Below are 16,599 nucleotides of genomic sequence, written 5' to 3'. Positions count from 1 at the left end.
GAATTCACCATCTAGGGTCCATAAGGTCCACAAAGGCAACTTCCTTTTTCAGAGGCAACGCAAAGTGTTCATCATGTAGGTTGGCACCTTCGCCTGCTGAACTCAGAACTATCTGGCAGCTTCTCTCTAACCTCTTCGGTTATTTTTTTTTTCATATCACTTTCTAGCTGAACTTTTAAATATGATAGTCCAGACAGAACGTACAGTGAGTGGTTATAGACATGTTCCAGCAAATTTCTCACCACTCCGTATTTCTATGGAAATTCATTTTTATATGCCTTAGAATGTATGAACCATTAGATTCATTACATTAGAATTGTTAGAATGTATGAATTAGTATGTATGAATGTATGAATTAGAATGTAGAATCTATGGAACTTCATTTTGCATTACATTCATTAGAAAGACAAACAGAGCAGACTAGGCAAGGGGAGCAGATACAATGCCAATAAAATCTAAATCTACCCTTAGGAAAAACAGATGCATTTCTGAGTACAGCTTCTTCACGCATATTAAACTTAGCAGATCAAACGTTTTGGTGACTTCCTGATTTTCTTAAGACCTAAAAAAAATCAAAGGGAAGGCATGCAGGTGAACGTTCATTTTTTTCACTCAGGTGGCCCAATAAAAAACCTCTGAGTAAACCTTTGAACTGGTTTAATAAACATTTAAAACATACTACATGCACTTCACTGATTTTTTCCTCTTAATGATACATCTGGGACTTTCAAAGCCATTCATATATTTTACGCAGCTTATAAAATTAATCTGGCATGCTGTTTTAGTTTTATTTACTAAAGTATGTGGAATAAATATCCTCAGTTTGTTTTTCATTGATTTAAACCAGCAGAACATTTCTGAGAAAAAAAATAAAGAGTCCTGCATGCAGAGTGTAAGTTATGATTTCTCCTTTCAAGGAATATAGAATAGGTTGCTGTTTCTCAAATATTCCTGCTTCAGGGAACCTTCTCTACATTAACTTGTCTATTTACTTGTCTAATCTGTCTCCCGTTACCCCCAGAGGTAAGACAGGCCCCCACTCTCCCCACCTTCTGGAAGGGGGTTAAGACATGGCTATGCCACCTCACTTGGGATGGGAGGGGGGATAGCCATTCATGGGGGTGGTTGGCACCGTGATGGTGCCAAGGATAAGACCTTGTTGCCATCTTGAATTTTACATTTTACATTTTTTGTATTTTTATGTTTGTATTTGCATTTATGTGTATTTATACTTATATTTATATTACATTGTGCTGTTTTTAGCGATCTGTCATTTTACTATCTGTAACCCACCCAGCGTCGTTGTATGTGAGATGGGCAGTAGAGATATTTGACAAATAAATAAATAAATAAATAAATAAATATGAAAAACCTCTCCTTGCCACAGACCCAGGCCTCTACTGTATGTGCTCTCCCAAAGCTTTGTACAACTTCAGATCTCATCTGAAAGTTATTAAGCTATCATTTTTACTTGACAGAAAAGAGAAAACATTTTAATGCATAGAGGATAATCATACTGACTCTATTTGACTAATTAAATCAATGTTCTTTTCAGCCTTGGCTTCATCCCCTTGAAGAGTGGGGCCCCCAGAACTCCACTGAAAGGCCAAGGGTAGGCACCAACCCCAAATAAGTGTGTTGTAGAGGGTTCTGAGAAATATTACAAGATGTGTGCTTGGTTTGTACATGGTGGTAGACCACACCATCACTCCTTGTAGATAAAAAGTGCATCTCCAAGAACCTATTTACATATAGCTGTGTCCTGCAGAGGAAGATTAGTAGTGGTGCTCATGCTGCCTTTCAGGAGAGGGAATGATGACCTTTCTCCTGTGGAACCCTGATGGGTTTCTATATCTACCCTATGGTACTCCAAAAGAGTTTTAAATTCACCACGTTAGACCTCTAGAGAAGCAAAGCTGGAGATGACAACATATGCACTGCCTAATAGGAAGGCGCAACAGCTCCTGAGTTAATGCAGAAAGCCTCAGTTGAACTAAACTCCACCATTTCTTGTAAGGACGACCTTAGATAACAAGCTTTGGAAAGATTCTTGGCCTGAAATTGTGAGGAATCAGTGTCAGGCATGGGCATGCAAAGGATGAGGAAAATGATATTAGATGCATCATGACATCATTTCACAAATTATGTAAATTATGCAACAAATGACATAATGTGTGTTACCTATGTGATGATGTCAGACATGGTTTCTACCTAACACCTATGCTGCATACATAAATACTAGGCTAAACAAACGGCCTTGGTAAACAGCAATGACCAATGATACTGTCTATTATTTTATATTTTATGTTTTAATTACTAGCTTTAATTTATTAAGCAAGGATGGAAATTTAGGAATGCTCAAGGGCATTTCTCATATTTTATCAAAAATGTCCTATCTTAGTGATATATTTATTCACAAATATATTACCAGCTTCACAGAAGAAATGACATGATTCTTGCTTAGGGGGATAATGTTCTTGATTTGTAAAGTTTACTTAGTTATTAGATTTATTTCCCACCTTCCATTCAAGAGCTCAAGATGCTGTACTAGCATTGCCTCCTCCCATTTTCCCCATAAGAATAATGCAATAATATAACTTGGGGGGGAAAAAAAGAATAATGCAATAATACAACTTGGGGAAAAAAATAAGGAAGGTTGGACTGAGCAAGCATCACTGGTCCTAAGTCATCCAGCAATAAGGATGGACCTGGACCTGGATCTCCATTAACCACCATACTACATGGGTTCTGTGATTTACAAAATGTCATTTAACATGCATCACAGGTAACTGAGTAAAATTAGAGCAACCAAATTGGGGAAATACTTGTTGTAGTTCATAAACAATTGTGAGCCAAAAATCTGTAGAGGAATACAGAGATAGCCTTGAAGCAGCAGCCATTAGAAAAGTATCAGCCCAGAAAGATGGGAGGGGGTCAGAAAGAAACTCAAGACTGTCCCACCTTGACTGTCTTTGGTTAAGAGGGAGGGAGGGAGGGAGGGAGGGAGGAACGCTATAATTCTTTCAAGATTCTGTTATTAGAGCTGATATCAATAAAGTAGAGTTCCAGTAGTCCTTATATGGTATCTGTTTCCTGACCGGGTCTTTTCAAAGGGCTGACAAAATCTTGGTAATCTACTGCAAATCTCCTAGAGATATCCCACAGATCACAGAATCATACAATTCTGATTATACTGATCTATTTCCTTTCATCCCTGTCCTAAAGCTGCCAATAGTTTGACAAGAACAGCCAGATAGCCATGCTGAGTACAGGGTAGCCGATTCAGCCACAGAACAGATTTCAGCACCCAGAAAACAGTGCAGCAATATTCAGCAGCATCCAATGCATCTGAAAACTGACTTCCAAAGTCAATGCTGCTGTTCTAATTATGACAAAGGACCAAAGCTATGAAGCGAAAGCAATTCATAACTGTGTCAGCTTCAAAGTACGAAATGCTGGAGGGTGTTGATAGCAAAGACGAAGTGCTTGACAGAAGGTCCAGGAATACTAGGTAGCAAAGAAGATGAAATAAAGGAAAATACAAACAACCTAGTGTGAATTTTTTTTCTTTTTGTATTGTGGTGATTCCATGATGAAATTCATGGAAAAGAACCTGGAAAAAGAAGGAACCAGGCTGCTCCCATAATTTATGAATTATGGAATTTGGGGAAGTTTCCACTGTTTTGTAAAAACAAAACAAAACAAAAAAAATTCAAATGTTGACAACCTATGTCAATTATCCACTGCTATAGTTCCAGTTTAGATTTCTCCTTTAGTGTTACAGAATAATTGTTATTATTCAGCCCCCATGCCTAAAGAGTCCACAATTCTTGATGTGATCTGCACCCACCCACCCACAAAATAAGGAGGATATAGCTAGGAAGAACATATGGGACTTCCAGGTACAATGGTCAGTTAACAATCAGGTTGATTACACAACCATGTTAACAATATGGTTGACTGCAAACCCAAATATGTCAGTAACAGGTCAGGTCCAAATTCTACGAGTCAATGTACACCTACTCATGAATTGCATCTCCAACAAGACGGTGACAACAACCAGCTCTTATTTAACATTCTTGGTCCTATGTGTGGCAAGCAGTTTTCTGCTGATTTCACTTTCAGTGACTTCGTTTTAAGATCAAAAGAAGGTAATTCATGATCTTTAACTCAGCCTCTCGCTGCTTTGCCAAGGCAGGTTATTTAAGTATGTTCTTTCAAAGGTTTTGTAAATAATCAATATCAATTTTAGCAACTTCATAGGGAACCTGCAGCAAGAGATGAAGCTCTCTGCCCTTTCCTGTTCTTTCTCCAAGCAGCTACAATACCCAAGAGCTGATATTCTCTATTAACAGTGGTTGCATGCAGTTGTCATCATAAGTAGTCGTTGACAGATATTTCCTGGATCACTGTCATTTCCACTAAAAACCATCTAAGCCAGTGGTCATTTCCAAATCCTGTAGCAGAAAGTTTTATTATACTGTTAGGAGAAGGAGCATTTCCTCCTGTCCAGACGTTTTGGTCTTTAGCTCCAATCAGTAATGACAAGGCTTTGTGGGAGCTCTAGTCCAAAACTTTTAGAGGGCTGTGTGTTGCTTATCTCTGTACTAAAGATTTATTTTCCTCAAAACGAAGGGACATGAATCCTTTTACCATTTTAGTTACTCTATTCGCTGCTGTCCCCAAATTCCTGCCAAATGGGTCTGTCCATGCTCACATAACATGAGCCCATTAAAATTGAGACATTAGACCTTCTTTATTGTTTTTTTGCAAATGAGAATAATATAAAGTAAGAATAAAATAAGAGAGTCAGTTTGGTGTAGTGGTTAAGGCATCAGGCTAGAAACCGGGAGACTGAGAGTTCTAGTCTTGTCTTGGGCACAAAGCCAAATGGGTGTCCTTGGGCCAGTCACTCTCTCACAGTCCTAGAAAGGAGGCAATGGCAAACCACCACACAGTCTCCAAGAATTGGACACAACTGAATGGATTTAAAAAGAAAGTCATTCTTTTGCAAATGAGCAAACCTGAACCCATAGCTAACTTAAAGGGCAGCCTTTGCTTCTAAAACAATGGCTAACTATTATGACTGCCTCTGAAACAGTCTGTCCAGGGAAGCAAATCTCCACATCCCATTCAGGATAGCTTCAAAGTCCCTTTACACATGGATTAATAAAACAGCATAAAATGGTCCCAGAGAATCACGCATCACAGTAAGATCTGTAGGGAAGCCCTGACAGTGAACAATCACTTCTCATTTAGTGATTTGATTGATTTCCTTTATCATTGTTACAGCAGAGTTGACAATGAAGAATGGCAGTGATAAAAGGTTAGAAAAATACCATGAGAGCATAGGAATCATATCTGCAGGCTGATATGGAAACCTTGAACATTTGGGTGCTCCCTATTAAAAGCTATGTTGTAAATAGGTCACGGTGTTCAGTTAAAAAACAAATTTCATAAGCATACATTAACCCATAAGTAGTTTTTACTAAGGAATATCTAAATAGAACAGAAAATGAAGAACTTGAACCAAGTTTGGCCAGTTCACTGAATATGATCTCTAGGGGACCCGATTCTGGGAATTCAAATGGAGAAATCTGTATGTGAAAACACATAAAAACTTCAGAGCAATCTTGTTTTTCCTAGTTATGTGGTTTATATAGCTTTTTTTTTCCTCCCTGAATGGTCTTTTATATATTAGAAATATAATTGTGTGTGCTGGCAAACATAACACACACACACACACACACACAAACCAGTATATGACAGAAAGAAGGAAAATTAGCTTTCAGAAGAAGGCTAGAGGCTTAACAGGATAATGGTCAATTTTAGACTTAGTCCCCCCCCTCCGTGATGAAACTGAGGGCTCCCTCAGGGCAAAGCAGGTGACCTCTGCTGTCTCCTTCTTAGCCATAAAGGTAATATCCAAAGACTTACTGTAGTTGTTTTATTTATAATTTTAATTTCTAAGCCTGCAGAAGCTGCATCCTTGTAAGGTGCATCGACAGTTCTGGGTAGCTCACAAGGGTTTAAAACAGTAAATAATAATCAGATAAAAATAATAAACAGGAAGCAGCTATCCTGGAGGAAATCCAGTTAATTAACTCAGCCTCAAATGGCAGATTCACAGATCACCCTGCCCCAGTGCCTGAGGGAAAGGCAGAGGAAAAGCTCATAGGAAAATGGCAAAATTTAAGCTTTGCATCAAACCAGTCCAACCTCCAATTAAAGACTATACTTGTCTTTCCTCCAGGTAGCCTTAATGGGTCATGATCCCAGAAATATATCATGAGTTGGTATTGCTAATACATCCACATAAGAAATCCCATCATACTGTATGTTTTTGTGGAATATCTGAAGATGAAATGTGCAACAGCCCTTCTGTATGACTGTTCACTAATATTTGGTGTAGACCCTGATTTGGCATTCTGGGAAAGAATCAAATCTGATTCAAACAGATTAGGAGGCCATGCAGGGTTACACATTGTGGTTTCACTGTGACCAGTTGCATTTCAATGGGGAGAGCATACAACATGGCTCCCTATGCTGGCTGGGGAATTCTGGGAGTTGAAGTCCACACATTTTCCAGTGGCCAAGGTTGAGAAACACTGCTCTAGAGGTAATTGGGAATGGAAATATGATAGGGTGGCTTCTTGTCAAGGTTCTGGTGGAATCTCACTGGTCACAACTGGGAAAAAAAACTGTTTTTGTTTGGTTTTGGTTTAGCATAGGTGAATCCAGTTAGCCCAGCCAGTTAGGGTATTTAGTAAACCATAGTTAGATAAACCTGTTTCAGTGCAAAACAGGTTCACATCTTATAAAGTACAATAGTGGTTTTATTTTGATCTTCAAAAAGTGTTTTGGAGGATGTAGAACTGCAAATAAAGCACTTGTCTTCACAACACCTTGAAACAGCTTTTTCCCAGGATCATAACGACGTTAAGGTGTCCCAGGCAAGTGCTACATTCATGTTCCTATACACTCCGAACAGCTTTGGAAGATTAAATGCTAAGCAATGCATGCAGCCTTACAACACAGCTCTTCTTATATTCTTAGGTTACCAATGTTTTCGCAAGAGGGAGATAATTTTATTTCATTATATTACGTGCTATTGCTTGACAATTGATAATCATACTCCAGTAATAAAAGAAGAGAGAGTACGGAAAGGATCACTATATAAACAGCTTACAATTTTAAAGTGAAAAGAGAAAAAATTTAGGAAAACAGAAGTTGGAATAAAGAAGGGATGAAAGAATGAAGATAGATTTGAAAGTCCTCTTTCACCGACTCCACGAAAGTTCTTCCGCTATTCTTACTCACCTAAGATAGGCTAATACAGTGAAAGTACAGTTGGGCTTGGCTACAGGTCATACCAATGTTGTTTTCTTTGCAACAATACAGAAATTGCTTGCTGCTGCTTTCTTCTGGGAAGTTCTTTCAGTTTCCCAGTCTACAGCCCAGGGTGTTCCTCATGATCTCCCATCCAGGTCCTAACCCTACCAGGTTTTCTCAAGACCACTCAGGATCAGCTAGGCACTGTACTGTCTTCCAAATGTACAACCAAGTGCAGTCAGTCATGATAAGAAGATAGAAAGAAACTTGCCCCAAACATTTTGATTATTCATTTGTTGTCTTTAGAACAAATGAATAATCAACATAATAATAACAATCAAAACAAACCTTCAGACTCCCAGGCTCCTCCCTCCTTCACCCTAATAAGCGTTCATCTTTTCATATGGGAAAAAGCTTATAGTCATAGAGGTGATTTGTTGCAGGCCTTCCTTCCTTCCTTCCTTCCTTCCTTCCTTCCTTCCTTCCTTCCTTCCTTCCTTCCTTCCTTCCTTCCTTCCTTCCTTTCGCTGAAACATTCCCAATGCTTTGGAGAGCTCCAGATCAGATGCTGGTTGTCTCAGAGAGCTACAGTATCACACAGAAGCCCCTCAATGGGACCGAAGATGCATGATCCACATCCCATAATTTTGATCCACCTCCCAATCTACTCTACCAGCAGCTCCCCATTTGGCACTGAACTCTACTTAACCATTGCATTCCATCTATTCTGCATTATTCTGCTTTCCAGCCCATCAAAGCACAACATACCCTAATGAACTGAATGCTTATTTTGTTCTCCCAAATTATTACTTCCTTATTACCTCCCCTACCCCAAGCCAACAATTCCCTTTGTAATGTTTATTTCTACTGGCGGACTTGTTCATTATGGAGAAAATATACATACATATATATATTCCATTAAAAACCCTCCCAGTGCAGTTACTTTTTTTCTATAAATGTTTATTCATGAAACAAAATGCAAACTTGTTTGTGTTTTCCTATAAAATATCTTCAGTTTAATAATGATCTGATATTAAGGGTGAAACAACATCCAAACCTGTGGAGTGGAAAGAGAAAGAATGGCAATAAGGAAATCACAGAAGCAGAACTAAAGGGGTTAAATACACAATTCTCTTGCAGAATTTTCTAAGCAAAGTCACTCCACTTCAAGCCATGAATCTCAATGCACCAAGAGCATCTTATTAAAAAAATGTACTCCTCAAGGTCTTCTTACCCCTCATTTTCCAAGTCTGGAAAAGTACAGGGAAAGTTAGGGGCAAGTGAAGGCAGCACCATCTGCACTGAATCTGAGAAACAAGAAGCAGTGCAATTCATTTTTCACTTCATGCTCTGGTGGTGTTTTGAGGGTATGAATGGTGTTTCTGTATCTGCCCACCTGCAAGTAGGATGAATGATGTCTGTCTCTTATGTGACAGAAAGAGAGAGAGAGAGAGAGAGAGACTGCTCTCCTCTGTGGCTCCACCCACCACTAGCATGGTCTGGGGACCTCTAGTGGTCTGGTCTGCAAGGGTACTGCAGGTACTACAAGGGTACTGCAGGTACAGGAACCAAAAAATAATAATAAAATGAAAAAAATTAATGGTCAAAATCGTTGGGGTTCCTACTTGACATCTCTCAAGATTTCAGGTGAGAACACAGATATCCGAGGAGATCCGGGGTATGATCTCACAAGAAGAGAGTTTACATGAACTCAATCCATGTAAAAATAAAGTGAAATTTAATCTTGGGGTGATGCACATCAAACAGGTGTGCCATGTTGCTGTCCTGCTGATCCCTGGCTTATTCGCAAAAGCTTTCAGTTATGATGTATTGGTCCAAGAAAAAGAAAAGGCTGAAAAAGACAGCACCCAAAAAATGTAGAAGACTTTTGTTTAATTCAGCCTCACCAACTTTGTAATTAATGAAGACTTCAGGCCACCTTCAAGCTAACAAAATAGAGGGTAAGGAGGAAAGAACATCAAAAGAGAACAGCCATCACTCTTGATTTTTATTGATGACTCCAGACCAACTTTGGTCAACTTATCAAAGGCCTAGAAAAATTATGCCTGTCATGAAGTTCTGGATCACAGTATTGGGTCTTCCAAAGAAAACTGATCGTGTAGCATGCATGCATATAAAATTTGCACCTTTAGCCCAATGCAGAAAACAGAATGTTCTGAATAAAATTTTACAGCTTCACTTTGGACTGCAGCATGGATGTCTTGCAGCTTTATTCCAGGCCCTATTTATAAAATATAGTTATAAGACCCTTATTCTTAGGTGAACAAAACTCTTCAGATTTATGACAGATTTTATTGTGTAGATATCTGAGATTACCTAGAGATATTTCTGAACTGTATGTCATGTATGGCCTAGAAAATCAGGAAATAATTAATACAGTATATACAGGGATACAGAATTACTTCCATACATGACTTTGTAACAGACCAGGATGTGTGCTGAACAAACTGCCTCCATACAACGTCACTGATGATGTCACCCACTTGGGTAATGAAACATCTGTAAGGAAACAACCAAACTCAGAGAGTACCAAGAACTCCACAGTTCAACCCTGAGCTACAGATACTCTCTTCTATTGGTGCCTCCATTCAGTTATGCACATTAAGACATTTCTCTTGTAGCCCCACCATCCCAACTGGAAGTAAAGAAGGGCCATCTCTATGATGACACACAAAAGTTTCATTTTATTTTCCCATGCTTGTCATTAAAACCACCCAGAGTCCCCTTTTCAGGAGAGATGGGCGGTGATAGAAATTTGAACAATAAATAAATGAATAAAATGTTGATTTTGCTGACTGCTTTATCCTACTTTAAAATGTCTACTGTTGGGTTTTGGTTTATATTTCTCATTGTTTTATACTTTGTGTAAACTGCCCTGGGAATATGACTGTAGGATGATGGAAAAACACCTCTAAAACTCAAACAAAAGACAGAATTGCAACACTGTGTTAATAGACAACCCAAGGCAACAGATGAAACAGTTTTGTTCATTTCTGCGTTTGGGGAAAATGATCCAGAGATTTCTGACCTTCACACAACAGTTAATTCTGAAGAGAGCTTATTCTTAAGATGAATATATTAAAAAAGGGGTTGTGTGAAGATATAAGAGAGGCTGCAACTTGCTAAGTGCAGAGGTCAATCGGTATCACTACATGAAAAACATTAGAAGTGCCTCAGGATGTTTATTGGCTTCTAGTTCATTTTGTATCTCATCTGTTATCTTCTGGGACCTTTCTCCATGCCCACACCTCCACTTTCCAGGAACAATGATCAACATATAAACCCAGGGCATTTCACTATAAAGGGGTAGAGATACAGTGAACTTTCTTCACATTACACACTCCAGGTGTGTAGCACGATGACATCCATCATTCCTAGTTTGGATGACTGCTGGGAATTCCAGAAGGCTATTTGATTGCCATTCATACAGCACAACTGTGAGTGACTACACTCACTTCTTTACTGCTGAGATGAAGTCCTCTCCACTCATCCTTGAGCCAGCCAAAAAAATATACTGGCATGAAATTTGCTGTCCTGTTGCTGATCTCTGCCTGCCTCTGTTGTCTGTGTTTCAAGTCATGCAGCCATCTGACTTCCTTCCAAGATAATGTATGGCATATGACTCATTTTATACACCTTGAACTCTACAGAAATACAGGAGAAAACACTATAACACTAGTACATCTAAGGACAACTGAAACTGCCTCCCCCATATGCTGGGGATGAGTGTGATGAGATGATGACGAGATAAAGATGAAGAGAGATGAGATGAAGGCAACACTGTGGAAGAAAAAAAAAGATTGCCAACAGATATTGGTGCTGTGATTGAGAGGATGTGAGAAAAGGCCCTTGTGGCCACAGTAGATCGTGGGACCCATCCCGACCTTCTAGAAGTCTGAAACTCAATATTTAGGAATCAGAAAAGCTGTAATCTGGTATAATCATTGGTTCAAGATGGGCTTAGTGGTTGCAGGATAGGCCTGAGTTTTTGCAGAGATTTATCCTTGAAGGATAAAACTCTGATGTTGCGGGATCCAGAAATAGTGGGGTTCCTTTTAGAGATGGATGAAGCACAATTTTATACTAGAACAGACTCACCAGTACCTGAAGATCTGGTTACTTTTTTAATTGATTGTCAGAGGGGCCATGATTAGAAGACTGAACAAACACCAGCCCAGCTCATATATCTCACACAGCCAATAGTGTTTTTTCCACTTAATGCTGTTACATTCAAACAAAAGGTAACTCCCATTTTAAAAATATCTTTATGCTTTGCAGTTCTTGAGGGAAGCCCCAGAAGGAGGATGAGAAAAAGCCCGACTATTCTCAAGCCTGCTTCCCTTTTCTCTGCAGATCTATATTTCCTTCTGGTGGAGCCAAAATTCCTACAGGATTCATTTATATAATCTCTAAAAAGTTCCTTTCTCCTTGGGAGCAGAATATACCACACACTGACCCATCAGAGTCATCAACTGTTTCCATAACAACATGGAAAAATTATCATTATGTGACACAGCAGGCAGCTAATATCTCAGTTTCTTACCCATGTGGCTGAACAGCTGGGCCTAAAGAACTAGGGTTGATTATCACATAACTCTGACTTGCTACTGACCAACTAATAGCCTAAACCAGTGGTGGGAAAGTAGCTGTGCCAAATTTAATGGGGAGGGGGGTGACACAACAAGGTCACATTGGGCAAACATATAGAGGACTTATTGTTTGAATTATTTTTAAGCCCATTTCAGAGCTTATGCTTCAACATTTTTGTACTTCCTGTCTCAAAATGGCAGGAAATCATGTCTCCAATATTCAGTCATTTTATTTATTTATTTGTTTGTTTATCAAATTTATCACCGCCCATCTCCCCCTCATCAGAGAGGGTTGCTGTAGCTGCATGAAACAGGCCCTGAGTCTTAATGCACCCCAGGAGTTGCTGGTTGTCCAACCTGGCCAAAAAGTCTAATAAAGTGATTGCCAGTTCTAGTGTTAAATTCTGGCAGTGTATCATCTATCAGAACTAAAATGTGCTGGACCAGATTAAATATTTATTCAGTCCAGAAGTTTGTTCCCACAATGAATAAGTCTAATATATCTATGTAGGTTTTTTTTAAGTGTGTCCTCCTGCCTTTAGATTGGTGATTTCTTATATATTTGTTGTCTAGAATAGGGCTCTGTTTAGAACCAGCCCTTGATTTCAGTTTGGGAGATTTTCTGATGGGGCATCTGCAAAGGGGTGTCAAAAAACATCAAGATGGCAGCCATGACTGCACAATCAAAGACCGAGGCATGACTGCGGGGGAGTGGCCACCATCTTGACTTCTTTGATGTCCTTTGCCAACGTCCCTTTTCTGAACACCACTGTTCCTTTCATAAAGGCTGTGAGCCCAACTATTATTCTGACCTAAGAATCCTAGGACTTGATCAGATGAGGCATCTTGAAAGAACAAAGCTTCTAAAACAGTGTTTCTCCACCTTGGCAACTTGTAGATGTGTGGACTTCAACTCCCAGAATTCCCCAGCTGGCTGGGGAATTCTGGGAGTTGAAGTCCACACATCTACAAGTTGCCAAGGTGGAGAAACACTGTTCTAGAAGAACAGGAGACTTGATGGAAAAGAGGAGCAATAAGAATATAACCAACCAAGCGCTATGGTACATGACAGCACAATTTCTTAAACAAGTTCTTGTGGTTTTAATTATTGTACATTTCCTCTAACCTCTATCAATATTTGTGCATAAATGAGAAAAGCAGAGAAGAAGAAAAAGTCTACTTTGTAGAAGCTCCATAGCTTTGCTGTTTGAAAGCAGTGTTTACTTAGGAAGGGCAATAGGCATTTCTAAGCCTGGGATCATATTTGTTTTTTTTTCCTGCTCTATTGCAAGCATCAGCATCAGCTATAAAAACAGCCCTATTGTGTACATGCACCATAATTAACCTAAGTTGCAAACACAGAGATAATTTCCATTGGCAAAAAAAGAGAAGAAAATCTTCACAGGGAGCAGAATTAAAGCACAAAGTATAAGGCACACATTTAAAATCACTCCAGTGGACCTTAAGGAAAAAACAGCCTATGGTCTCTTCATTTGCAAGTAGTGAATTTTACATTTAAGCACTGGCATCAGCTCTTGTGCACCTGTCTGATCTATAAGTTCTTCTCCCTACCTTTCTCTTCTCACCCCAAATTGTTCTCCTCTTATGCAGATGCAACAGATGCAAGCTGCTTGGAAAACAAATACTTCCTTGCAAACAAGGAATCTGCCTCACAGACTGACCCACTGCAATGGAATCTTGAAATCTTAAATACCATCTTATTTGATTAAGTAATTGTTTTTCTAGATGCATATGATCTGTGTTTTTATTATTCTATTATTTATTTTTAGATGGATGGATGGATGTATGGATGGATGGATGGATGGATGGATGGATGGATGGATGGATGGATGGACAGACAGACAGACACATGACACCAAATGGTTTGGCATGACACCAAATGACACCAAATGTGGAAAGAACTATAAACATGCATCCAAAGATTCAAAGCTCGGTCCAGGACTTTAATTATAGCCATCATATAGAAACTACTTGAGAAATGAAAAAAAAAACATTCTACCTAATACTAAAACACATGGCCGATATCTTACATTGGGTTTTTCAAACCACCATGGGTTGAGAAGCCTTTGTCCATCATCCTTAGCCCTATAAGGTAGATGACATCCCCAAATCACACTACATCATGGCTTGTTACATGCAAACCAAGCTTCAACGTCCATTGCACTACATTTCTGCATTATATATACATGTACTCCTGCCAGACAAACCCTAGTGATGCCCTAGGGTGCCCCAGCATGAGAGTGGAAATGTTGGTCTTGAAAAGCAGCATAAAAATACATTTTAAAAATAAAGAGCCTGGCCGATTTTTCACAGTGGCAAGCATCATCCTGAGTAACCATCCTGGACAACGCCCAGCGCAGTGTGCTAAGCACACTGATCCCCCAATACCATGCTTCACCGTATAACTGGAACAAGAGACTTGCTCACCTGGAGGCCTTCCTGACTCTGGCTTTTTCAAAAGAAAACCGAGGTTGCTCCGTTAGGTCATACGTTCGGGTGGTGGGCTCTGCAGACACCCCTTCCTTTGCACCCCTCCTCCTGTTGCTGCCTGCCACTTGGCTGGCCCTGGGTACCTCTATCAGGGTGGAAAACAGGAAAGGATTTGTCCCTTGGGTGACCACAACATCTTGGAGCTTGTTCAGCTGGATGCATTTACACTTGAGCTCCTCAGTGAGATCTGAGATGGTCTTGGTTTGCTTGGCAAGTTGCTCCTGGAGTTCAAGGATGTGATAGTTCCTTTCGTGTAACTCTTCCTCCTGCCTCTTCAGTTCTTTTTCAAGCTCCCAAATCTTGCTTCTCAGAATATCGGCAGCGCCCGTTATTGTACTGATGCTCAACCCTGGGTCTTTCAGGACCTTGCTGCAACTGGAACAACCCGGACAGGTTCCAACATGGCTGTCTGGCCTCTTCAGGTACCTGGGTTTCACCGAACCATTTCCCATCGGGGCCGGTGACCTACGCAAAGAAAACGGATCAAACCTTGTGACAGTGTTGTTCAAAAGAAGAATCGGAGCCTTTACCTTAAAAGCGAAAAGTTGGCAATGGGCAAGTTCCTTCACATGGACAGCCTCTGTGATTTTTTCTAATAGCTTCTTATATCTAACTAGCAGATATATATCTGCTTGCCAACCACTCCAAACCAAAAGCCGATGCTTTTGCTGCACATTTTAATCACAAGTTTCTCATACTCAAACTTGAAATTCTGAACTCAGATGATTGGCAGAAAATAAAACCAAACATTGAAAATCTAGGACTGGAGAGGTGAACTGGGGAGAGAAACCATCTCCTTGATGCTTGTAAGAGAGCTGACAAATTTTGAGGGGAAAAGGCAGAAAATGTTTTATATCTAAGCCCACATCACACAGGTTAAAGAAAAAACTGGGAAATCTCTGCAACAGAGCACTTTATAAAATACTGAATTATCAAACCAACAGAGAGATAGACACTGTCAAATTTCCAAATGCCAAAATAATCAAACAACCAGGTGTGTGTCCCCCGCCCCCGCTCTTCCAGTAGTTCCTGCTGGATTTTGCCACCAAAGGATTTTCTTCATGCTGTTTCAATCTCATTTATTCTTCAGTGCTTTCACAGGCTGAACACATCTTGGCATAATGCAAGTTTAAAAGACTTTTTTTGACAATGTGAGTGGGTGAGCAAAGTTAAATCAGGATACAAATGGAACAGTCCGTAGATCCTCTTCACAGCATGGAGAAAAATCTTCTGAAGGGGTATGAATTGCTTTTTCACAAGGCCAGAATTTACTGCTAACTTCAGGGAACCCAAACCACTTGTATTCAGAAAACTGGTTATTCTCTTGGACAAAAAGTCAACGCTGTAAATGCATATAGCAACATAAACGAATTCCTTTTTCTCTGTGGCATGTCCTGGCTCTATTTTTCAAGTCAAAAGGCCCCCCAACTGGACACAGGCAAATGATCATTTCCTGCCAGAAGGAAGCACAAAATCCAGGTTCCCAAGAACAATTTGAAGCTTTAAAATTACACCTGGCTGAGTTGACATCGCTCATGATGGATTTACCTGTGACAGCTATTTTTTATATCTTCCCATTACAACATTTAGCAAATAAAAATCTCCCTTTTAATTCAAATTGGATTGCATTCTCTTGTTTATTCACCTTTGTTGAAATTTAGTTTTCTCCCTGCCTCCCTTACCCTCTTCTTTCATTTCCTCAATTTTCCCATCTAGTCTGGCCTGAATCGATATAGTTTATGTCCCACCTTTCTTCCAGCAGTGCAAGGCGGCAAATGTAGCCATCCCTTCTTCAACTGTTTTCCTACAACAACAATCCTGTGAGATAAGGTGAACTGAGACAAAGTGACTGGTCCAAATTCACCCAGTGAGCTTCCATGGAGGAGGGGGAACTTGAATCTGGACCTCCCTACTCGTAGTCCAACAACTTCACCTCATGCTGGAGTATCTAGAGTATCTTCCTTAACTTTTTTTTTTTGGTAGAAATGCAGCTTTTGGAGAACCAAAAAAAAGAGGTTTCCCATCCCCAGCTCACATGCTCTAAAATTCTGAAAAACCAGAACCACTGAGGATCTGAACTTTTCCAGAGGGATCCATTGCATATTACATGCACCTACACTCCCAAATAATGCTAACGCTTCCTCAG

General features: G+C 39.8%; 1 protein-coding gene across 1 annotated transcript in view; it reads right to left on the bottom strand.

The window, feature by feature from the left end:
* Positions 1-14,920, bottom strand: part of PRKG2 (protein kinase cGMP-dependent 2) — a 59,422-nt gene extending 44,502 nt beyond the window's left edge. The window contains exon 1 of the mRNA XM_063309961.1: positions 14,391-14,920. Within this exon, the coding sequence (XP_063166031.1) occupies positions 14,391-14,905 (515 nt within the window). The 5' untranslated portion in view covers positions 14,906-14,920. The remainder of the gene's footprint in view (positions 1-14,390) is intronic.
* Between the last annotated feature and the right edge of the window lie 1,679 nt (positions 14,921-16,599).

The sequence above is a fragment of the Candoia aspera genome, chromosome 8 (assembly GCF_035149785.1).
Source record: "Candoia aspera isolate rCanAsp1 chromosome 8, rCanAsp1.hap2, whole genome shotgun sequence".
In the NCBI taxonomy this organism is placed as follows: Eukaryota; Metazoa; Chordata; class Lepidosauria; order Squamata; family Boidae; genus Candoia; species Candoia aspera.
Note: the sequence above shows the minus strand (reverse complement) of the source record. Positions and strands in the feature narration are given on the sequence as shown.